General features: G+C 43.6%; 1 protein-coding gene across 4 annotated transcripts in view; it reads left to right on the top strand.

Moving 5' to 3' along the window:
- Positions 1-20,559, top strand: part of palm1a (paralemmin 1a) — a 250,110-nt gene that overhangs the window by 173,291 nt on the left and 56,260 nt on the right. For 3 of the 4 annotated variants that reach the window (XM_073068837.1, XM_073068838.1, XM_073068836.1), the window contains exon 4: positions 11,157-11,287. In XM_073068837.1, coding sequence (XP_072924938.1) covers positions 11,157-11,287 — 131 coding nt within the window. Of the gene's footprint in view, positions 1-2,230; positions 2,326-11,156; positions 11,288-20,559 lie in introns of those variants that run through there. The other variant, XM_073068839.1, reaches the window with a different exon arrangement.

Genomic DNA, 20,559 nt, shown 5'->3' on the forward strand with positions numbered 1-20,559 from the left:
TTTGCAGGAGGCTCCAAAGATGACCATTCAAATTACGTAACTCTTTCAGCCACTGGGGAGTAGTGCTGGCAAGAGGGATATGGGAGGGTGCCGCCAAGGAGCTAGAGGTAGCAGGACTAACTGCTCCCAGAAGGCACATTCTCAGTGCAAGGGAGACACTGAGAACCACCAACTGACAGGAGATTGCTAAGGAGATTCTTGCATACTATACAAAGCCTGTCTCTGAGAGAGGTGGGAGACTTGTCCTGAGGCTTGGAAATTGTGAATGAACACTGCCCTGATCTCCAGAGTCAAGCATCCTAGGAATACGTGTGTGGTGCATTCACAGTAATGGATCTTGGCAGATCTCACTGAGAACAGAGAATGCATCTTGCCTGGTCCCCTTTAAGCTGCTGAGGCAACAGGGTTAGTGAAAACCATGGCTTCACAAGTCAGTGATGTATGACACTCATCAGAGATGAAATTAGCCCTTTGGACTGTCGACTGTGAAAAACTTACGGTTGATGAGAAGTGCTGGAACAATCAGAAATAATTCCAGTAAAATGAGGAGAGTAATGTTCCATCGACACCTAGTCATCCAGTCACACCCAGTCATCCAGACACACCTTGTCATTCAGACACACCCAGACATCCAGACACACCCAGACATCCAGACACACCCAGTCATCCAGACACACCCAGACATCCAGACACACCCAGTCATCCAGACACACCCAGTCATTCAGACACACCCAGACATCCAGACACACCCAGTCATCCAGACACACCCAGACATTCAGACACACCCAGTCATCCAGACACACCCAGTCATTCAGACACACCCAGTCATCCAGACACACCTAGTCATCCAGACACACCCAGTCATCCAGACACACCCAGACATCCAGACACACCCAGTCATCCAGACACACCCAGTCATTCAGACACACCTAGTCATCCAGACACACCCAGACATCCAGACACACCCAGACATCCAGACAAACAGACACGCAAACATCCAGACAACCTGGACATGTAGGCATACAAACACCTGGATACACTCAGACATCCAGATCCCTGACAAACAGACACATCCAGACCACTAGACTCACAGCCACTCAGACATCCGTGCACCCAGACACCCAGAGACACAGACACATAGATGCCCAGACATCCAATCACACAGACACATAGACACCCGGATACACTGATACCCAGACAGACACAGAGAAACACCAGAGAGCCTGACACAGATACACAAACACACGCTCGAAAGCAGTGACACCCAGGCATATGGACACACAGACACATAAACATCCCAAACATGCAGACAGCCAGATATATGGATGCACAGACACACTGTGCTCAGACACATGACACATAGATAAACAGGACACCCAGATGGATGCCCAGATACCTAGGCACCCTGATACACAGTCATACAGAGCCACAGGAACATGGACACATAGACACACACACACAGAATTGTGCACATAGCTGCTGTGATCTGGGACAATCCATCACTGAACAGCACACTATCATTTCTTATGGCGTGCACAAATGTTATTCTAGCAAGGATGTTGTTTCTTTTCATCGCAACAGGGTGCCTTTAAGGCGATTTTAAATCAAAACAGGCAAGTGATATCTGCAGCCAAAAACAATCGAAGGGAATCTTGGAATGGTGACAGAGTCCAGGTTGTGAACTTCCCCTGATGACTGCCAGCAAGGAACTATGTGCTCATTGGCAGGTGTTTCTCTTCAGCTGAGCTAAAGAGTGTTCCCACGGGGCCTCTCAGGAAGGCTGCACTCCCTCAGTCACTGCCTCCCAGTGCTCACAGTCAGGATGTGTCCTGCAGTTCCGTAAATGGACAACACCCCTTCACTGCCAAATTAGAAACATTAAGAGCATGTGCAGTGGATTCCAGTTAATTGGGCCATCAGTTAATCAGGGCAGCAGTTTAATTGGGACAAATATTAAAGAACAAAAACTAATTGAGGAAATAGCTGTGATTCCCTTCATTTACTGGGGATGCTGTGCCGCTGAATTGAGACAGGAGAATGTTGCCAAGCGTTTTTTTAAACTGGTGTCAGTCACGTGCACTTACGTGGCTGTAAGTCACAACACCATGCTTCGAGCAAACATTTTTTAGATAGCATCAGTTGTGTGTGTTTATTTTCAAAAAGCAGCGATTTTTGTCACTGATAGTTGGTGAGAAATAAGCAGTAAGACAATTCAGAACTGCTTTTCCCACTGTTGTTTCAAGCATTCAGTGCCAGGAACAGCTGGGAGTGAAAACGAAATGATTTCACTACTTCAACAAGTTAAAAACTACTAACACTTTGAAGGTATTTACAATCATCTTGAATGTTACAATGAAAATGCAGATTTGGAGGATGTTCTCACTTTCAGCATTGTATGAAGGCAGTCCATGATCTACACTAGGTGTCTGCACTGATTTTGTTCATTTACAGTCAAATGAACATGACCGGATGCAGTTTTATAGTACTGGTGATGTTCTGATTTGCTTTAAACATAATTTAAATACATAATTGGTTACATAGTTTGTCTTTTTGTGTACCTTTTTAACTCTTTCCATGAAACTTCAGCTAATTGGGGCAGCCACTTAATTAAGCCATAGTGTACTGGAATCCACTATGTTGGTCAAGAGAGTCTAGCATCTCTGGGTTAGAAGCTGGTATTAACAGTTCTATTCAAGGTTGGGTTGTTAATGTGTTTATGTTAGAGGTTAGGCTAACGGCTGTGTTCAAAATGAGAATTAGAGGTATCGGCAGGAGGAAATAGGCATCCGGTTGTGGAACTATAAACATGATTAGGAATCATTGAACCAAATAACTCTTATCTAAATTATAGATTTTCCTATTTAAAATGTGTTATTTGTGCAGAGTGCTGTATCATCAAGGATGCCAACATTTAGAAGCAATATTAGGCAAAGGCCCTATCTGCTTGAGTGAGTGTTAAAGATCCCATAATTTAATTTGAAGAGAGGGAATTATGCTGGCTAACACACGCAAAATGCTGGAGGAACTCAGCAAGACACCTCGGGCCTGATGAAAGGTCATGACCTGAAACTTCATCTGTTTATTCCCATCGATAGACTTGTTGAGTTCCTCTAGCATTTTATGTGCCTTGCTGAAGATTTCCACCATCTGCAGAATCTCCTGTGATATTACCAGCCAATATATATTCCTCAGACAGGAATAGATTCATTGATCAATGAGGCCATTGCTACTTTTGTTAGGTGCTATTATGTAATATTCATTTAGTAGCAACACCTCCCAGTCCCTGGAAGAGTGTTGTCTGTGGTGTGAGATGTACTTTTTGGAGACGATGGTGAAAATCATATGTTCTGTGTTATACGCTCAGACCAGCAAGGACTTGCAACCTATCAGTGGGGAATATCGCGCTAACTGTGGTAGGCAGTTCACTGCGAGTCCTGAAGTTATGTATTATATAATCTAAGGCTAATCATTATCCTCATTCAGAAACACAAGTTGTTGTGCTGACTCCAGCCCTCAGACCTTGCAAACCTGCAGATGTCAGTACTGAGCAAACCACTGTGTTGGTCTTCGGAAGCCATGAACTTCTGACCCTCTTATCAACCAAATGAAAATGGCTCGTAGAGGGACTCCACGCATCTCAGGAGGTCTACATTGGGGCAGGAGAGTGATGCAGTGGTAGAGGAGCTGCCTTTCAGCTTCAGAAGCCTAGTTTCAATCCTGACCACAGGAATTTGAACATTCTTCCTGTGACTGCATGGGTTTCCCCCACATCACAATGATATGCAGGTTGGTAGCTGAATTAGAATCTGCAAGTTGCCCCTGGTGTGTAGATGAGTGGGTGATGGTATTGTGTGGAGAGTAAAAGTGGGTCAGCATGGACTCAGTGGGCCAAAGGGCCTGTTACCATGCTGTGTGACTCTATGACTCTATCATCACCTAGGTCACTTGCTCTGAGGTTATTCAAACTTGTTGTTCAAAGGTATCCATAACTACACACAAGATGGGCAGGAAGCTTCCTTTCAGATCTGGAGATGTAGAACAGTGCAACACAGGAACAGGAGTTCCTTCAGCCCACTATGTCTGTGCTGACCATGATGACAGTCTAGCTAATCCCATCTGCCTGCATGTTGTCTGTATCTCTCTGTCCCCTGTCTGTCTAAGGGCCTCAGAAGCTTCTGACCACAGCCCCCTGCTTCTCCTCCATGTACATTATTCTGGAGTGAACTCCTGGTCCCTTTTCATTACCAGTATTATATTTCTGAAGGAATAGTCTGTTTTTCCACTTCTCGTACTGCGTCAGGGATTCAGTTTGAAGGTTCAGTTGAAACCACATAATTTGAAGATGCACACTGATTATTTGACTTTTGTTAAGGATCAGGATGCAAAGGTCTTTCATCAGTTGTCAGAGAGGGCCCCCTTTGACCCCGGAGAACATCTTTATCTGCTGTTTGCTGAGGTGGAGCTCCATTATGGAAATGTATCGGATATTGTGCAGCAGAGTCAGTGACAGGTATCCTTGTACTTCTTCACCAGCGGTCCTGTGTTATCCAGGGGAATCATTTCAAAGTGACCCCCCTGATGGACTGATAGAGCGTAATAGTGAGGCTTGGGTCCAAAACAGCAGACTTGTATGCACCAAGCATCAATGAGTTGTAGAGCAGAGAAATCAGCTCTGCAGCCCACCACATCCCATTTGCCCATATCAGGACTGTGCCATTCTATACCTTGCCTCTTTATGTACATGTCTACACTTGACTTAAAGGACTTCATTGCCTCCTCAGAGACGGAATTCAAGATAACTAACATTTTCTACAGTCAACTGCCCTTTAAAACTCCTTCTCACTTTAAACCTCTGCCTTGTTTTGATATCCCTCACTTCCAGTTATCAGTCATTGCTGAGCAAGTACAGAACCAGCTATACTACAATTACTGAAAATCCACTGAATATTTACAGACAAACATATGGGCAAGCATGATGAAAGTTGAACTACAAGAAAAATACCTATTTAGTCCTTAATCTAATACCAATTACAAAGCCACCCAATCCATTTCCTTTTGCCTGTCGTTCCTCTGCTCGCTGGTTGATTCTGTTGGTTACAGAATTATGGGCTCTTATACTTTGTACTTCAGCCAAAAAATCCAAGAGGCAAATCAAAAAGCTTTTGAGGTCATTCCCATATACCAGCTTGCAGGCTGAGGCCTTATAGGTTGCTTTTCTTTCTGTATCCCTGAAACTACTCCAAGTCTGAGATAGGAGAAGCTCAGCTTGCACAGGGCCACCTGTGTACAGCCAGAATCACCCCCTCCATTCCAACTACTAAAGGCCAGGAAACTTGTCTGTAGTATGACAGGCCAAGGAGGCTAAGACTTTACAAGTCAAAGGACTGCAGATGCTGGAAACTTGAAATAAAAACAGAAACTGCTGGAAACACTCAGCAGGTCAGGCAGTATCTGTGGAGCGAGAAGCCAGCGAAGGCATGGAACATGGACTATTCCATGTAGGCAACGAAAAGGCAGACATAGCAGGGGATGATGTGGCTCATGGTTATACCTTGAGTTTGGTGAAAGACAGGGGAGGGTGGTGTGGAGGGGAACTAGTTACGACTTTTGTTGAGAAAAAGCGGAATGTATAGGGACTAGATTCTTGATGGGGGATAGAACATACATGGGCCCCAGCTATGCCTACTTTTTGTTTACTTTGTAGAACACTTTGTGTTCCAAACCTTTTCTGGTAATGCTGCTCAGGTCTTTCTGCATTACACTGACGACTGCATTGGCGCTACTTCATGCACGCATGCTGAGCTCGTCAATTTCATCAGCTTTGCCTCCAACTTTCACACTGCCCTTAAATTCACATGGTCTATTTCTCACAGCTTTCTCCCCTTTCTCAATCTCTTTGCCTCCAATGTGTCTCCAATACTTTCAACATGTCAGTCCACGGCTGCCTCTATTGCCATGATGAGGCCACTCTGAGGCTGGAGGAGCCTCATATTCCATCTGGGTAGCCTCCAACCAAAGAGAGGAAATTTACCAAATTATGAAGGGTATAGATAGGGTAAATGCAAGCAGGCTTTTTACACTGAGGTTGTGTGGGACCACAACCAGAGGTCATGAGTTAAGGGTAAAAGGTGAAAAGTTTAAGGCAAACATGAGGGGTAACTACTTCACTCATAGGGTCGTGAGAGTGTTGAACAAGCTGTCGGCTTGGTGTATGCAAACTTGATTTCAATGTTTAAGAGAAGTTTAGATAGGTACATGGATGGTAGGGTGATGGTCCCAGTGCAGGTCGATGGGAGTAGGCAGTTTAAATGGTTCAGCAAGGACTAGATGGGCCAAAGGGCCTGTTTCCCTGCTGTACTTTTCTATGACTATATCTCTGGAGATAAGTCATCTGCCGATATCTTTTATAAACCTACCAACTCCCAATGTTATCTTGACTATAGCTCCTTCCATCTTGTCTCCTGTAAAAATGCTATTCCCTTTTCTCAGTTCCTTTGTCTCCAACATATCTGTGCCCATGATGAGGTTTTCTTTGCCTGGACATCAGAGATTACCTCCTTCTTCAAAGAACAAGGTTTCCATTTCACTACCATTGATGCTGCCCTCACCCACGTCTTCGCCATTTCCCAACACTTGCCCTCATCCTACTTTCCTACTGACTTAGCAGGAATAGAGTTTCTCTTGTCCTCACCTACCACCCCATGAGCCTTTGTAGTCAGCACATCATTCTCCACAACTTCTGCCATCTTCAACAGGACCCTACCACCAAACACATCTTTACCCCTCCCCCACTCTCCACTTTCTGAGGGGACCTCTCCCTCCCTTGTCCTTTCATCCCTCCCCTCTAAACTCCCTCCTGACACATAACCCTGCAAACTGAAGAAGTACTACACCTGCCCATTCACCTCCTCCACCTCCATTCAGGATCCCAAATTGTCCTTGCAGGTGAGGCAACACCTCATATGTGTACCTTTTGAGGTCATCTACTGTATCCAGTGTCCCCAATGCAGCCTCCTCCACATTGATGAGACCCAATGTAGATTGGGGCATGTAGAGCACCTTCACTCTATCTGTAAAAAGCAGGATTTTCTGGTGGCCAACCATTTTAATTCCAATCCCCATTCCCACTCCAACATGCTGGTCCATTGCCTCCTCTACCACCCTGATCAGGCCATTCTCAGGCTGGAGGAGCAACCTCATATTGAACATCAATTTCTCCAACCTCTGGTAACTTTTCTCCCTCCCCTTCCCTCCTCTTCAATTCCCCACTCTGACCCCCTCTTACCTCTTCTCTTCCCCTCATCTACCCGTCTTCTCCCTCTGGTGTTCCTCCTCCTTTCTCCCATGGTCCACTCTCCTTTCCCATTAAATTCCTCTTCTCCAGTCCTTTACCTGTTCCACCTATCACCTCCCAAATTTTTACTTCATCCCCCCTCCCACACTCACCTGGCTTTACCCGTTGCCTCTGGCTTGTGCTCCATCCCCACTGTCTTATTCTGACTTCTTCCCTTTCCTTTCCATTCCTGATGAAGGGTCTCAGCCTGAAACATTGACTGTTTATTTAGTTCTGTAGATGTTGTCTGACTGCTGAGTTCCTCCAGCATTTTGTGTGTGTTACTCTGGATTTCCAGCATCTGTAGCATCTTTTGTTCCTGTTCTTCTTGTCTTTTCATCGCTCCCCTAGTCAACCATTCAGGGACCCAAGCATCTTTTCCAGGTGAAGGTGCAGCAGTTTCTTCCCCCAAGCCATCAGACTTCTCAATGCTCAGAGTCTAGACTGACATCTGCATCATTTATTATTATATTGTAATTTGTCCTCTACTGTGCCTATTGTCTTGTTTATTAATTGTTGTACTGTCCTGCACTGTTTTGTGCACTTTATGTAGTCCTGTGCAGGTCTGTAGTCCAGTGCAGCTTTTATGTTGTTTTATGTAGTACAGTGAAGCCTTGTGCTGCCTCACACAGTCTAGTGTAGTTTTGTGTTGTTTCATGTAGCACCAGGGTCCTGGAGGAACATTGTTTCGTTTTCACTGTGTACTGTACCAGCAGTTTGTGGTCGAAATGACAGTAAACTTGAGTTACTTGTTCCAGTCTAGCGTAATACATTTGGTGTTAACAATGTGGTCTCTTTCACATTCATGAAATCAAACACAGATTTGGGTGATCACTGTGTGAAGGACTCGTGTTCACTCCTCAGGAGTGACCTTGGTCATCCCCTTGCTGTTTTCACTCCTCGTCCATCTCCTACTTTGGCCTGTCCATCTGTATCCCGTACTGTTGCAATAAAGCCCAGTCAAAGCTTGGAGAACACTACATCTTTCTTCTGGACACCGTCCAGCCTTCCCACTCAATATCGAACCCTCCAGCTTCAGGTAACTTGCTCTCCCTCTGTTTGTATTAGAACTGCACGAGGTCAGAGAAACAAAGAAGGTGCTGATGCGGAAACTTGAAACAGAGAAAGAAACAGAGCGTGACCTCAGATCAGGATGTTAATCAGATTAAATACCAGTCCTGAGCTGCTGTAGCACAGTCCAGAGTACCCAACTCCCTCACTGCAACTTCCAAATGAACTGACGATCCATCACGGTTCTGACACACACCGGAAAGGATGAACGTCTGAGTTAGCTGGTGTGGATCCAGACCGAAGCTGCACAGAAAGGTGTTGCTCCTTGAGTTAAGGGTCACTCCCTTTCAGCAGATTGGCTGCCATTAACAAGCACTTTAACGCTCTCTCCTAGTTAGTCTCCAACCTCACTTTGTCTCCCTGTCCCTTCTCAACCAAGTGTCCTGGTTTTGGTAAAGCCACACCAAGCTGATGCCCTGACCTGCTAAGCTGCATTTTCTGCTTTTACATTTGGTTGGTCACTTAGCCTCCTGGTACTCGTGGCCGTGGTGTCACTTTGCTCTGCTGACTCCTTGAAAACTGGGCCATTTCAATATAGATTTGTTCCAGAACTCCATATGAAGTCCGTAACAAAGGTGATGGTAGAATAGAGAATAGTGCTTTGATTTTATAAAACAAAAAGCACATTGACATGAAACTCCTAACTGCATCATACCCAGATGTTGCCACAGAGAATCACAGTGTACATTAAATTCAGTAGTATTGTATCCAGTTCTGTAGGCTCACTTTGCATGTGACTGTGATGCCTGCCTGCTTGTTATTTACAATGTGTTTGTCACTGGATTTCAAGGCTATCCCTAACTAATTTCCTGATGCAATTCATACTGAAACATCAGGAGGCGATGATTGTTCTCAGATCAGTGCAGAAACACAGCTGTTCTGATTGGTTCATGCAACTATTATGATAACACAATCTCTGAAATAAGTTCATTAATTTGAAGCTGAACTGTGCATATCTATTCTGGTGTGATTTACATCTCTTCACTGATGTAAAAAGGACCTCTACCTGAATACAAAACTACCAGGAATAAGTGCCTGGTCTTATGCTGTTGCTGACTGATGGATCACAGGCAATAAAGATGACAGGGCTGTAAATAAATCTAAATCTGTGTTAGTGCTTTGTTCAGTGGAAAGAACCACAATTTCACTAAATACACTATTGGCAGAAGCCTTAGCGTTTCTGGGCAGAGAATCTGTTCCATGGATTTATATTTAGGACCAAACTTCAGACAAATTCTTAGTTGAGGAGCAGTGGAAGCAAATGGGTAATAATCTTCTGGTCTTCTGAGGACTCTGAGAAGAATTCCACATCGTCCAGACTTCATGTACAAGTATTGGCAAAATTTCTTACCCACATTATGGTATATTCAAGAAACCTTTTAAAAGTTGCCACAGATAGACTTGATAACTTGAATGAATTCAGCCTGGTACAGTTTTAGTAAGGGGATCTGTGACTTCAATACTGACCTTGCAGAGTGTTGCCGTCAAGTCCTGCCAGTATAGCCAGAACCACACTGCTGATGAGGAATGCAGGCTTATCCATCTCACTAGAACCCTTAAGGCTTATTTAGTGCCTGACAAAAGGGCATGGTGCCAACAGATAACTGGGCTGAAGTTTTTAATCTCAGCTTAATATACAACAGATGTTATTATTTTATCAAACCACTACCACATCACTGAGGCTTGAGCTAACTTACAAATTGTGGTGAGGTTTTGACCAACCGAATGACACAGTTTAAAGTGACTCCACAGGAAGATTTTATTCTCAAGCTCTGTATTGGATATGGTTGTACCTGGTTGTGTTTCAGCAGGTGATCAGGGATGAATGAGAGCTGTAACAAATGCAAAGGGTTTCATTCAGGTCTCAAACATGGCGGCTGGCATTCTTCAGCTGATGGTGGCCCCAGCTCATCAAAACGGTAGGCAAGGAATTTCAATCAGGGCGAGAGATGTTCAAGGGATAGAGCCAGGAACTTCTGGCTAGATGAGCTGATAAAACCAACATAAGTGGTACCCATGGAAATTGACTCATTTCAATGACCAATGTTCTAACTAACAGAGGAAGTTTCCAAGATTGAAACCTTTATGAGTATCTACGTTGAGCTGGGTGATCTCTTGTTCTGCTCCCTTGGAACTCCAAGTCTGAGTGTGAAGCCAGAATGAAGGCTTTGGACAACCAGGCCATTTAAGACAGTTCATCCCACTCCCCTGTTCTTATTTTGTATTTTTACTCAAACTATAAATTAGGTTAACCAACAAAATAGGCAGAAACTTGGAAAAAGAAGAGGAGGACTAACTGGGAGATGGATGAATGGGGTGTTATGGCACCAACAATGGGTTTGGGCCCAGTCCAAGATTAGCCAATCACTGATAATTGAGGAGTGGGAGCTTTGTAGAAATAATTGTCGACACCAGGTGCAATCACATAACAATAATATTTGTGGAAAGTATACAAGAATGTAAGTGCAGGATACAAAAAAGAGAATCAATTTTCAGTCATGATCTATCTGTTAATATTGATTGGATAAAAACTGGGTGCAGTTATATCTCAGAGCAAGGTGAAAGAGAAGTTGGCAAACTTTTCACCCATTGAAAATAGAAAGGTAAATTGGAAAAGCCTGCTACCAACTGCATCATTATGACTGCTAGTCCACCCATGTATTCAAGGAGAGCCCAGAACTCATGGAATACTGAGTTCTGTCCCTGTTCCACTCTGTAGCTCCAGCTGATTCCAATTTCTTATCTTCAACAGTCTAAGGCTCTGCGGGAACGATGGCTTCTGGAAGGAACTCCTTCTTCTACATCAGAGGAGGACCAGGGAATGACTAAACAGTTCCAAGAGGACAACATCAAAACAAAACAGTTGGAGGAGACCATCCAGAGGTAACTGGCACAATATCTATGGTCAATATGCTCCTAATATGAAGCGGCTGGGCATCTGACAAGTTGTCACCTGTCAATTTATTACTGACTGCTGGGACTGGTTATCTGTGCACGTGACAAGAGGTAGCATCATTTACCAGATGTACCCCACTGGTAGATGTAATCAGGGGATTTTATATTAGCATAATTGGCGTGGCTCTGAGGTAAACGGTAAAATAAAGGGGCCTGGGAAAACCAATCCGTAATTTGTTGGAAATGGCATCGCAGGAAAGCAGGGTCATAAGGAGAGTTTTTGGCACATTGGCATAAATCAAGACATCATAAGTCAGAGTACAGGAGTTGGAACGCTATGTTGAAGCTGTACAAGATGTTGGTGAGGCAGAATTTGGTGTATTGTGTGCAGTTCTGGTCACCTACCTACAGGAAAGATATCAATAAACTTGGAAAAGCCCAGAGAAAATTTATAAGGATTTTGTCGGGACTTGACCTGAGTTATAAGGAAAGGTTGAATAAGTTATAATTTTATTCATTAAAGAATATGAGAATAAGGGGAGATCTTATAGAGGTCTATGAAGTTATGGGGGGTAGAGATAAGGTGAAAGCATTCAGTTTTTTCCCGTTCAGGCTGGTGAGATGGGAACTAGAGGTCATATTTTTATTGTGAAAGGTGAAATATTTAAGGGGAATCTGCAGAGAAACTTCCTCACTCAAAGGCTGGTGCAACTGTGAAACAAGCTTTAGGTGGAAGTGGTAGATGTGGCTATTATTTAAAATAAGTTTGGATAAGTACATGGATTGAAGGGATAGAGTCCAGATTTCACAACATGTGCATTTTGTTAAGACAATAAGGTGCTCAGATCTGGCTTGATGAGACAGAGAAACACCAACACCAGTTATCTACTTAGAACTGCAAAATTGTGTTCATGAGCACCGTTCAAAGTAAATTTTATTATCGAAGTACATATATGACACTATATACAGCCCTAAGATTCATTTTCTTGTAGGCATAGTCAACAAATGTATAGAATAATAATTCTCAATGAAGGACTGCCCAGCTAGAGCGTTCAACCAGAATGCAGAAGACAACAAATTGTGCAAATACAAACAGAAGAAACAATAATAATAAATAAATAAGCAATAAATATTGAGAACATGAGATTAAGAGCCCTTGAAAATGTGTCCATTGGTTCTGAGAATATTTCAATGATGGGGCAAGTGAAGTTGGGTGAACTTAACCCCTTTGGTTCAAGAGCCTGATAGTTGAAGGGTTGTAACTGTTCCTGAACCTGGTAGTGCGAATCCTGGGGCTCTTGTATCTTCTTCCTAATGGCAGCAGTGAGAAAAGAGCATGACCTGGGTGGTGGGGGTCCCTGATGATGGATGCTGCTTTCCTGCGACAGCATTTCATGTAGATATGCTCAATGGTTGAGAGGGCTTTACCCGTGATGGACTGGGCCATAGCTACTACTTTTTGTAGAATTTTCAATTCAAGGGCATTGGTATTTCCATACCAGGCCATGATGCAGCCAGTCAATATACTCTCCACTGCACAGCTAAAGAAATTTAGTATTAGATGTCATGCCGAATCTCCGCAAACTACTAAAAAAGTAGAAGAGCTGCCGTGCTTTCTTTGTAGTTGCACTTACATGCTGAGCCCAGGACAGGTCCTCCAAAATAATAACACTGACCCTTTCCACCTCCGATCCTCTGAGGAGAACTGGCTCGTAGACCTCTGGTTTCCTTCTCCAGAAGTCTTTATCCAGCTCCTTGGTCCTGCTGACATTGGGTGAGAGGTCATTGTTCTGACACAACTCAGTCAAGTTTTCATTCTCCCTCCTATATGCTGATTCATCACCACCTTTGATTCAGCCAACAACAGTGGTGTTGTCAGCAAATTTAAATATGGTATTGGAGCTGTGCTGAGCCACACAATCATAAGTATAAAGTAAGTAGAGCAGGGGACTAAGCATACAGCCTTGTGGTTCACCTGTGCTGATGGAGATCGTGGAGGAGATGTTGCCAATCTGAACTGACTGGGCTCTGCAAGTGAGGAAATCCAGGATCCAATTGCACAAGGAGGTTCAGAGGCCAAGGTCTTGGAGCTTATTGATCAGTTTTGAGGGAATAATGGTATTGAATGCCGAGGTTTGATCGATAAAGAGCATCTTGATGTTTGCATCTTTGCTGCCAGATAGTCCAGGGTTAAGTGAAGAGCCAATGAAATGGCATCTGCTGTGGTCCTGTTGCTCTGGTAAGCAAAATGGATCCGATCTAAGTTGCTCAGGCAAGAGTCGACGTGTTTCATCGCCAGCCTATCACTACTGGATAATAGTCATTGAGGCAGATCACCAGGCTCTCTTGAACACCAGTATAACTGAAGCCTTTTCAAGCAGGTGGATTCCACTACCATGCTCCTACCATCACAACCAACGTTCCCTCTAATTTTTAGTAGTCAGTGTGCACAAAAATCTTATGTGCTGCAGGTTTTTTTCCTGTGACAGAAGTATGTGCACACGGAATGCACACATGGCACAGTTTATGTTGGTTTACAAAATATTTGACATAAAACTGCACAGAATAACAACAAAATAACATACATATTTAAGGCATTCAGTTATTTTTTCTCTCTCCTGTCTTTGGCATTTACCCATTATTTGTAAACTCTATCTAGACTAACAGAACTTCCATCCAATTGATAGCTTTTGATTCTCATTAACATATCCAAACAACATTCACCTAAACGGTTTCTCAGCTTGTTTTTGAGTTGATTCATTAGGCTAAAGCCTCTCTCACAGTCTGCACTAGACGCAAGAAATATTCCCCCAATGTCCATCAACTGTGCAAGGTCGCAAAACTGTTCATTTTGAAGTACAAATGTCACTGTTTGAGCAAAGTTTGAAATCAGTCTGGATTTAATTTTTTCTTGCACGGAAAATTTGAAATCATTAAACTGTCTAACTATTACAGTATTTTCAGCTAGAAAATCCCATGATATCTTAGCCATAAAGCATTAACTTGTTCATCGCCAAATGTGAAGTTTACAATATGAACACTGTCCGCCAAAGATGGCTGCCACCATGATGCAGCTGTACAAACCGGAACAGGAAAGGTGAGATGACGTAAATTAGTGATGTGCAGTGTGGTATTTGAAAAACTGACTAACTAGTTAACAAAAACATTTAGCTATAAGATTATTTTCAATAAGTATAATTATTAATTACTACATTATTTTAGGTAACTAACCTTTTGTGCATTCATTAATTTCCTTTGTGCACTGGTTGAAAAACGTGTGTGTGCGCACACGCGCACAGCTGAGAGGGAACATAGGTCACAACATGAGTTGAGGCTGATCTGACATAATTATATATAGGACTTCTGTCACACTTTGTGTTCAGTTTCTTGGAGTTCAATAAATGAGTTGTTACAGTTATGCCTCACATCATTCTATTTGTGAAAACCTACAATGGTAAACAAGCCCTGCCACAACTATTGTGGATCCTTTGTTGATTCAGGTTTGGTCCAGAATTGCTACTTCACCTGTGAGATGGCTTTCCTGGACGTCTTGTAACTTTCTTGGTTACCAGACTGGAATGCCTCTGATCTGGCTTTCAGCAGATTTTGGATCTCATGGTTCATCCAGGGCTTCTGATTGGGGAAGACTGAATGATTTTGTGGGGACACACTAATCTACAGCTGTTTTAATAAAGTCTGTTACAACCATGGTGTATTCATTCGGATCCCTAGATGAGTCCTTGAACACAGCCCAGTCCACTGACTCGAAGCAATCCAACAGCCACTGCTCTTCCTCCTGCAATCACCTCTTTGTTGTCCTAATCTCTGGAGCCTTGCCCTTTAGCCTCTGCATGTACGCAGGTCAGAGAAGCACAGCCTTTGGCTTGTTAGGGAGAGTGAGGAGGTGATAGACAGGAGCTACAAGTAGGTAGTCACCTCAGGGCCACAGGAGACAGATAGGTGGGTGACCATCAGGAGTAGGAAGGAAGGACGTCAGATAGTGGAGAGAACCCCTGTGGCTGTCCTGCCTCTGGCACTGAGTCTGGCCCTGTGGGTCAGAAGGGTAGGGAACGGAAGAGGAGGTCAGCGGTAATAGGGGACTCTATAGTTGGAGGACAGATAGGTGATTCTGTGGGTGTGAAAAAGAAACAAGGATGGTAGTTTGCCTCCCAGATGCCAGGGTTCATGATGTTTCTGAGCGTGTCCACAATATCCTGAAATGGAGGGTGAGCAGCCAGAGGTCTTGGTACAAATTGGTACCAACAACATTGGAGAAAAAGGGTGGAGGTCCTGAAAGCAGGATGCAGGGAGTTAGGAAGAAGCAGGACCTCAAAGGTAGTAATCTCGGGATTGTTGCCTGTGCCACACGACAGTGAGTATAGGAATAGAATGAGGTGGAGGCTGAATGTGTGGCTAAAGGATTGGAGCAGGGGACAGAGATTTAGATTTTATGATTATTAGGACCTCTTCTGTGGCAGGTGTGTTCTGTACAAAAAGGATGGGTTGCACTTGAATCGAAGGGGGACCAATATCCTGTTGGGGAGGTTTGCTAATGCGATTGTGGAGGGAACTGAAGTGAAGAGGCAGCGGATAGAGAGGTTGGAGCACAAGTATAGAGCTTGTCGGGTTTGTGAGGAAGGATAGGCAGATGTTAGAGCAAAGATGCACTCAGCCTGATGGTTTGAGATGTGTCTATTTTAATGCAAGGAGTATCGTAAACAAGGCGGATGAACTTAGAGCGTGGATCAATACATGGAACTATGACATTTTGGCCGTGACAGAGACTTCGATGTCTCAGGGGCAGGAATGGCTGCTGAGTGTACCAGGCTGATGTTTCAAAAAGAACAGAGAGGGAACCAAAAGAGATGGGGGCGTGGCATTGCTAATTAGGGATAGTGTCACGGATGCAGAAAAGGAGGAAGTCTTGGAGGGATAGTCTACTGAGTCAGTGTAAGTGGAAGTCAGAAACAGGAAAGGGGCAATAATTCTACCAGGTGTTTTTATTGACCTGCCCCCCCCCCAATAGTAAAAGGGATATCGAGGAGCAGATAGGGAGGCAGATTCTGGAACAGTGCAATAATAACAGGGTTGTTGTGACGGGAGATTTTAACTTTCCTAATATTGATTGGCATGTCCTCAGCACGGGTTTAGATGGGGTAGAGTTTGTTAGGTGTATTCAGGAAGATTTCCTGTAGATAAGTCAACTAGAGGAGAGGCTGTATTTGATCTGGTATTGGGAAACAAACCTGGTCAAGTGTTAGATCTCTCAGTGGGAGAGCGTTTTGGTGATAGTGACCAAAACTCTATCTCCTTCACCATAGTGCTGGCGAGGAATAGGAGCAAACAATTTGGGAAAACATTTAATTGGGGCAGGACGAAATATGATGCTATTAGGCAGAAACTTGGGAGCATAAATTGGGAGCAGATGTTCTCAGGGAAATGCATGGCAGAAATGTGGCAAATATTCAGGGAACATTTGTGTGGATTTCTGCATAGGTATGCTCCATTGAGGCGGGGAAAGGATGGTAGGGTTAAAGAACCATGGTGTACAAAGGGTGTAGAAAATCTAGTTAAGAAGAAAAGCTTATGAAAGGTTCAAGAGTCTTGGTACTGTTAGAGCTCCAGAAAATTACAAGGTTGCTGGGAAGGAGCTTAAAAATGGAATTAGGAGAGCCAAAGGGGTTAGGTGAGCAGGATTAGGGAAAACCCCAAGGCATTCTACAAGTATGTGAAGAGCAAGAGGATGAGCCGTGTGAGAATAAGACCAATCAGGTGTGATAGTGGTAATGTGTGCATGGATACAGAGGAGGTAGCGGAGGTACTTAATGAATACTTTGCTTCAGAATTTATCAGGGAAAAAGACCTTAGCAGTTGTGGGGATGACTTACAGTGGACTGAAATGCTTGAGCATGTAGATATTAAGGAAGAGGACGTGCTGGAGCTTATGAAAAGCATTAAGTTAGATAAGTCACTGGGATCAGATGAGATGTACCCCAAGCTACTGTGGGGAGCAAAGGAAGAGATTATTGAGCCTGTTGTGATGATCTTTGCATCATCAATAGGGACGGGAGAAGTGCTGGAGAATTGGAGGGTTGCAAATGTTGTTCCCTTGTTCAAGAAAGGGAGAAAAGATAACCCAGGAAATTATAGACCAGTGAGTCTGACTTCAGTGGTGGACAAATTGTTGGAGACAATCCTGAGAGGCAGGATTTATGATTGGAGATAGTCAGCACGGCTTTGCCAAGGGCAGGTCATGCATTACGAGCCTGATTGAATTCTTTGAGGATTTAATAACACACATTGATGAAGGTAGAGCAGTGGATGTGGTGTATATGGATTTCAGTAAGGCATTTGATAAGAGTCCTCATGCAAGGCTCATTCAGAAAGTAAGTAGGCAGGGGATCCAAGGAGACCTTGCTTTGTGGATCCAGAATTGGCTTGCCCATAGAAGGCAAAGGGTGGTTGTAGTTGGTTCGTATTCTGCATGGAGGTCGGTGACTAGTGGTGTTCCATAGTGATCTGTTCTGGGACCCGTCCTCTTTGTGATTTGTATAAACGACCTGGATGAGGAAGTAAAAGGATGGGTTAGTAAGTTTGATGATGACACAAAGGTTGAGAGTGTTATGGATAGTCTGTAGGGTTGTCAAAGGTTACAGCCGAACATTGATAGGATGCACAGCTGGGCTAAGAAGTGGCAGATAGATTTCAACCCAGTGTGAAGTGGTTCATTTTGGTAGGTCCAATTTGAAGACAGATATAATATTAATGGTAAGTCTCTTGGCAGTGTAGAGGATCTGAGAGATCTTGGGATCCATGTCCATAGGACACTCAAAGCTGCTGCATAGATTGACAGTGTTGTTAAGGAGGCGTATGGTGTGTTGGCCTTCATCAACCGTGGGATTGAGTTCAAGAGCCATGAGGTAATGTTACAGCTATACAAGATCTTAGTTAGACCCCACTTGGATTACTGTGCTCAGTTCTGGTCCCCTCACTACAGGAAGGATGTGGAAGCCATAGAAAGGGTGCAGAGGAGAATTACAAGGATGTCGCCTGGATTGGAGGGCGTACCTTATGAGAATAGGTTGAGTGAACTTGGCCTTTTCTCCTTGGAGCGATGGACGATGAGAGGATATCTGATAGAGGTGTATAAGATGATGAGGGGCATTGATCATGTCGATAGCCAGAGGCTTTATCTCAGGGCTGAAATGGCTAACATGAGGGGCATTGTTTTAAGGTGCTTGGAAATAGGTACCAAGGGGATATCAGGGGTAAGTTTTTCCACACAGAGACTGGTGGGTGCATGGAATGCACTGCCAGCGGTGGTGGTGATAGCAGATACAATAGGGTCTTTTAACAGCCCCTTAGATAGGTACATGGTGCTTAGAAAAGTAGAGGGCTATGTGCTAGGGAAATTCTAGGCAGTTTCTAGAGTAGGTTACATGTTCGGGGCAACATTGTGGGCCAAAGGGCCTGTAATGTGCTGCAGATTTCTATGTTCTCTGTTAAGTGATCAGATTTCCCGAAATGTGATATGGGCATGGAACTGCTGACATTCCTTATTTTACTGTAACAGTGGTTTAGTATGTTGGAACCTCTGGTGCTACAGGTTATATGCTGATGGTAATTAGGCAGGGTTTTCTTCAAGCAAGCTTGGTTGAAGTCTCTGACTAAGATTTGAAATGTGTCAGGATGGACTGTTTCTTGTTTGGAGACAGAACAGAGCAAGCATTAAAATACCTATCTGGGTATGGGCAGGCCCCACTCACTGCAGCATACCTCTTGTTCTGCCAGTCCGCGGAACTGCTTGACGGTAAAGCTCAAAAAGGTACCCCTCGAATGCTCTATTTTATACCCTTTCCGTTGATATTAAATGCTGCAATAAGTGAACCAATACATAGCACCATGTCAATCCACCCAATCATCACTTGTCACCACTCTTCACGAGTCCCACCCCTGTGTTGAACTAATCTTCATGTTGTTCAGACAGTAGTAATCAAAGCTCCTGCAGCCAGTTCTGTTACATCCAAGGCCACAGTGGTGGTGAGATATTCAACAAGCATAGAGATTAACCCTTTAAAACCCTTTTCAGATATATAAAGAGTAAATGAGAGGAAAGAGTGGATATTGGACCACTGGAAAATGAGATTGGGCAACAAAGAAATGGTGGACGATCTTAGCAAGTATTTTGCATCAGTCTTCACTGTGGAAGACATGAGCAGTAAGCCAGAAATTTGAGAGCATCAGGGGGCAGAAATGAGAGTAGTTTTTATTTACAAGGAAAAGGCACATGAGAAACTGAAAGATTTAAAGGTAGATAAGTCACCTGGACAGATGGACTAAACTCCAGGGTTCAGAAAGAGGTAGCTGAAAAGATTGTGGAGACAGTTGTAATGATCTTTAAAGAATCACTAGATTCTGATATGATTCCAGAGGACTGCAAAATTGTAAATGTCACTCCACTCTTTAAGAAGTGTGGGAGGCAGAAGAAAGAAAACTATAGGCTGACTTCAGTGGTTGGGAAGATGTTGGAGATGGTTTCATTTACTTGGAAGCACATGATAAATAGGCCAAAGTCAGCATGGTTTCCTTTAGGGGAAATCTTGCCTGACAAATCTGTTGGAATTCTTTGAGGAAATAATAGGCAGATAGACAAAGGGAAGTCAGTGGATGTTGTTTACTTGGATTTTCAGAAGGCTTTTGACAAGATATCACATATGAGGCTGCTTAACAAGAGAAGACCCCAAGATGCTAGCATGAATAGAGGATTGGTTGACTGGCAGGAGGCGAAGAGTCAAAGTAAGAGGCCTTTCTGGTTGGCTACCAGTGACTAGTGGTGTTCTGCAGGGACCACATCTTTTTACATTTTATGTCAATGATTTGGATGGTAGAATTGATGGCTTTGTGGCAAATTTTGCAGATGATATGAAGGTAGGTGGAAGGGCAGGTAGTTTTGAGGAAGCAGGGACTTAGATTGGGAGAATGGGCAAAAAAATGGCAGATGGAATATAGTGTAGAGAAGTGTATGGTAATGCACTTTGGTAGAAGGAATAAAGGTGTAAACTATTTTCCAAACAGGAAGAAAATTCAGAAATCATAGGTGCAAAGGGACTTGGGAGTCCTTGTGCAGAATTCTTTTCAGGTTAACTTGCAGGTTGAGTTGTTGGTGAAGAAGGCAAATGCAATGTTAGTACATCAGATCAAGTCAAGTCACTTTTATTGTCATTTCGACCATAGCTGCTGGTACAGTACATAGTAAAAAT

This window comes from Hemitrygon akajei, chromosome 16 (genome assembly GCF_048418815.1).
Source record: "Hemitrygon akajei chromosome 16, sHemAka1.3, whole genome shotgun sequence".
Lineage (NCBI taxonomy): Eukaryota > Metazoa > Chordata > Chondrichthyes > Myliobatiformes > Dasyatidae > Hemitrygon > Hemitrygon akajei.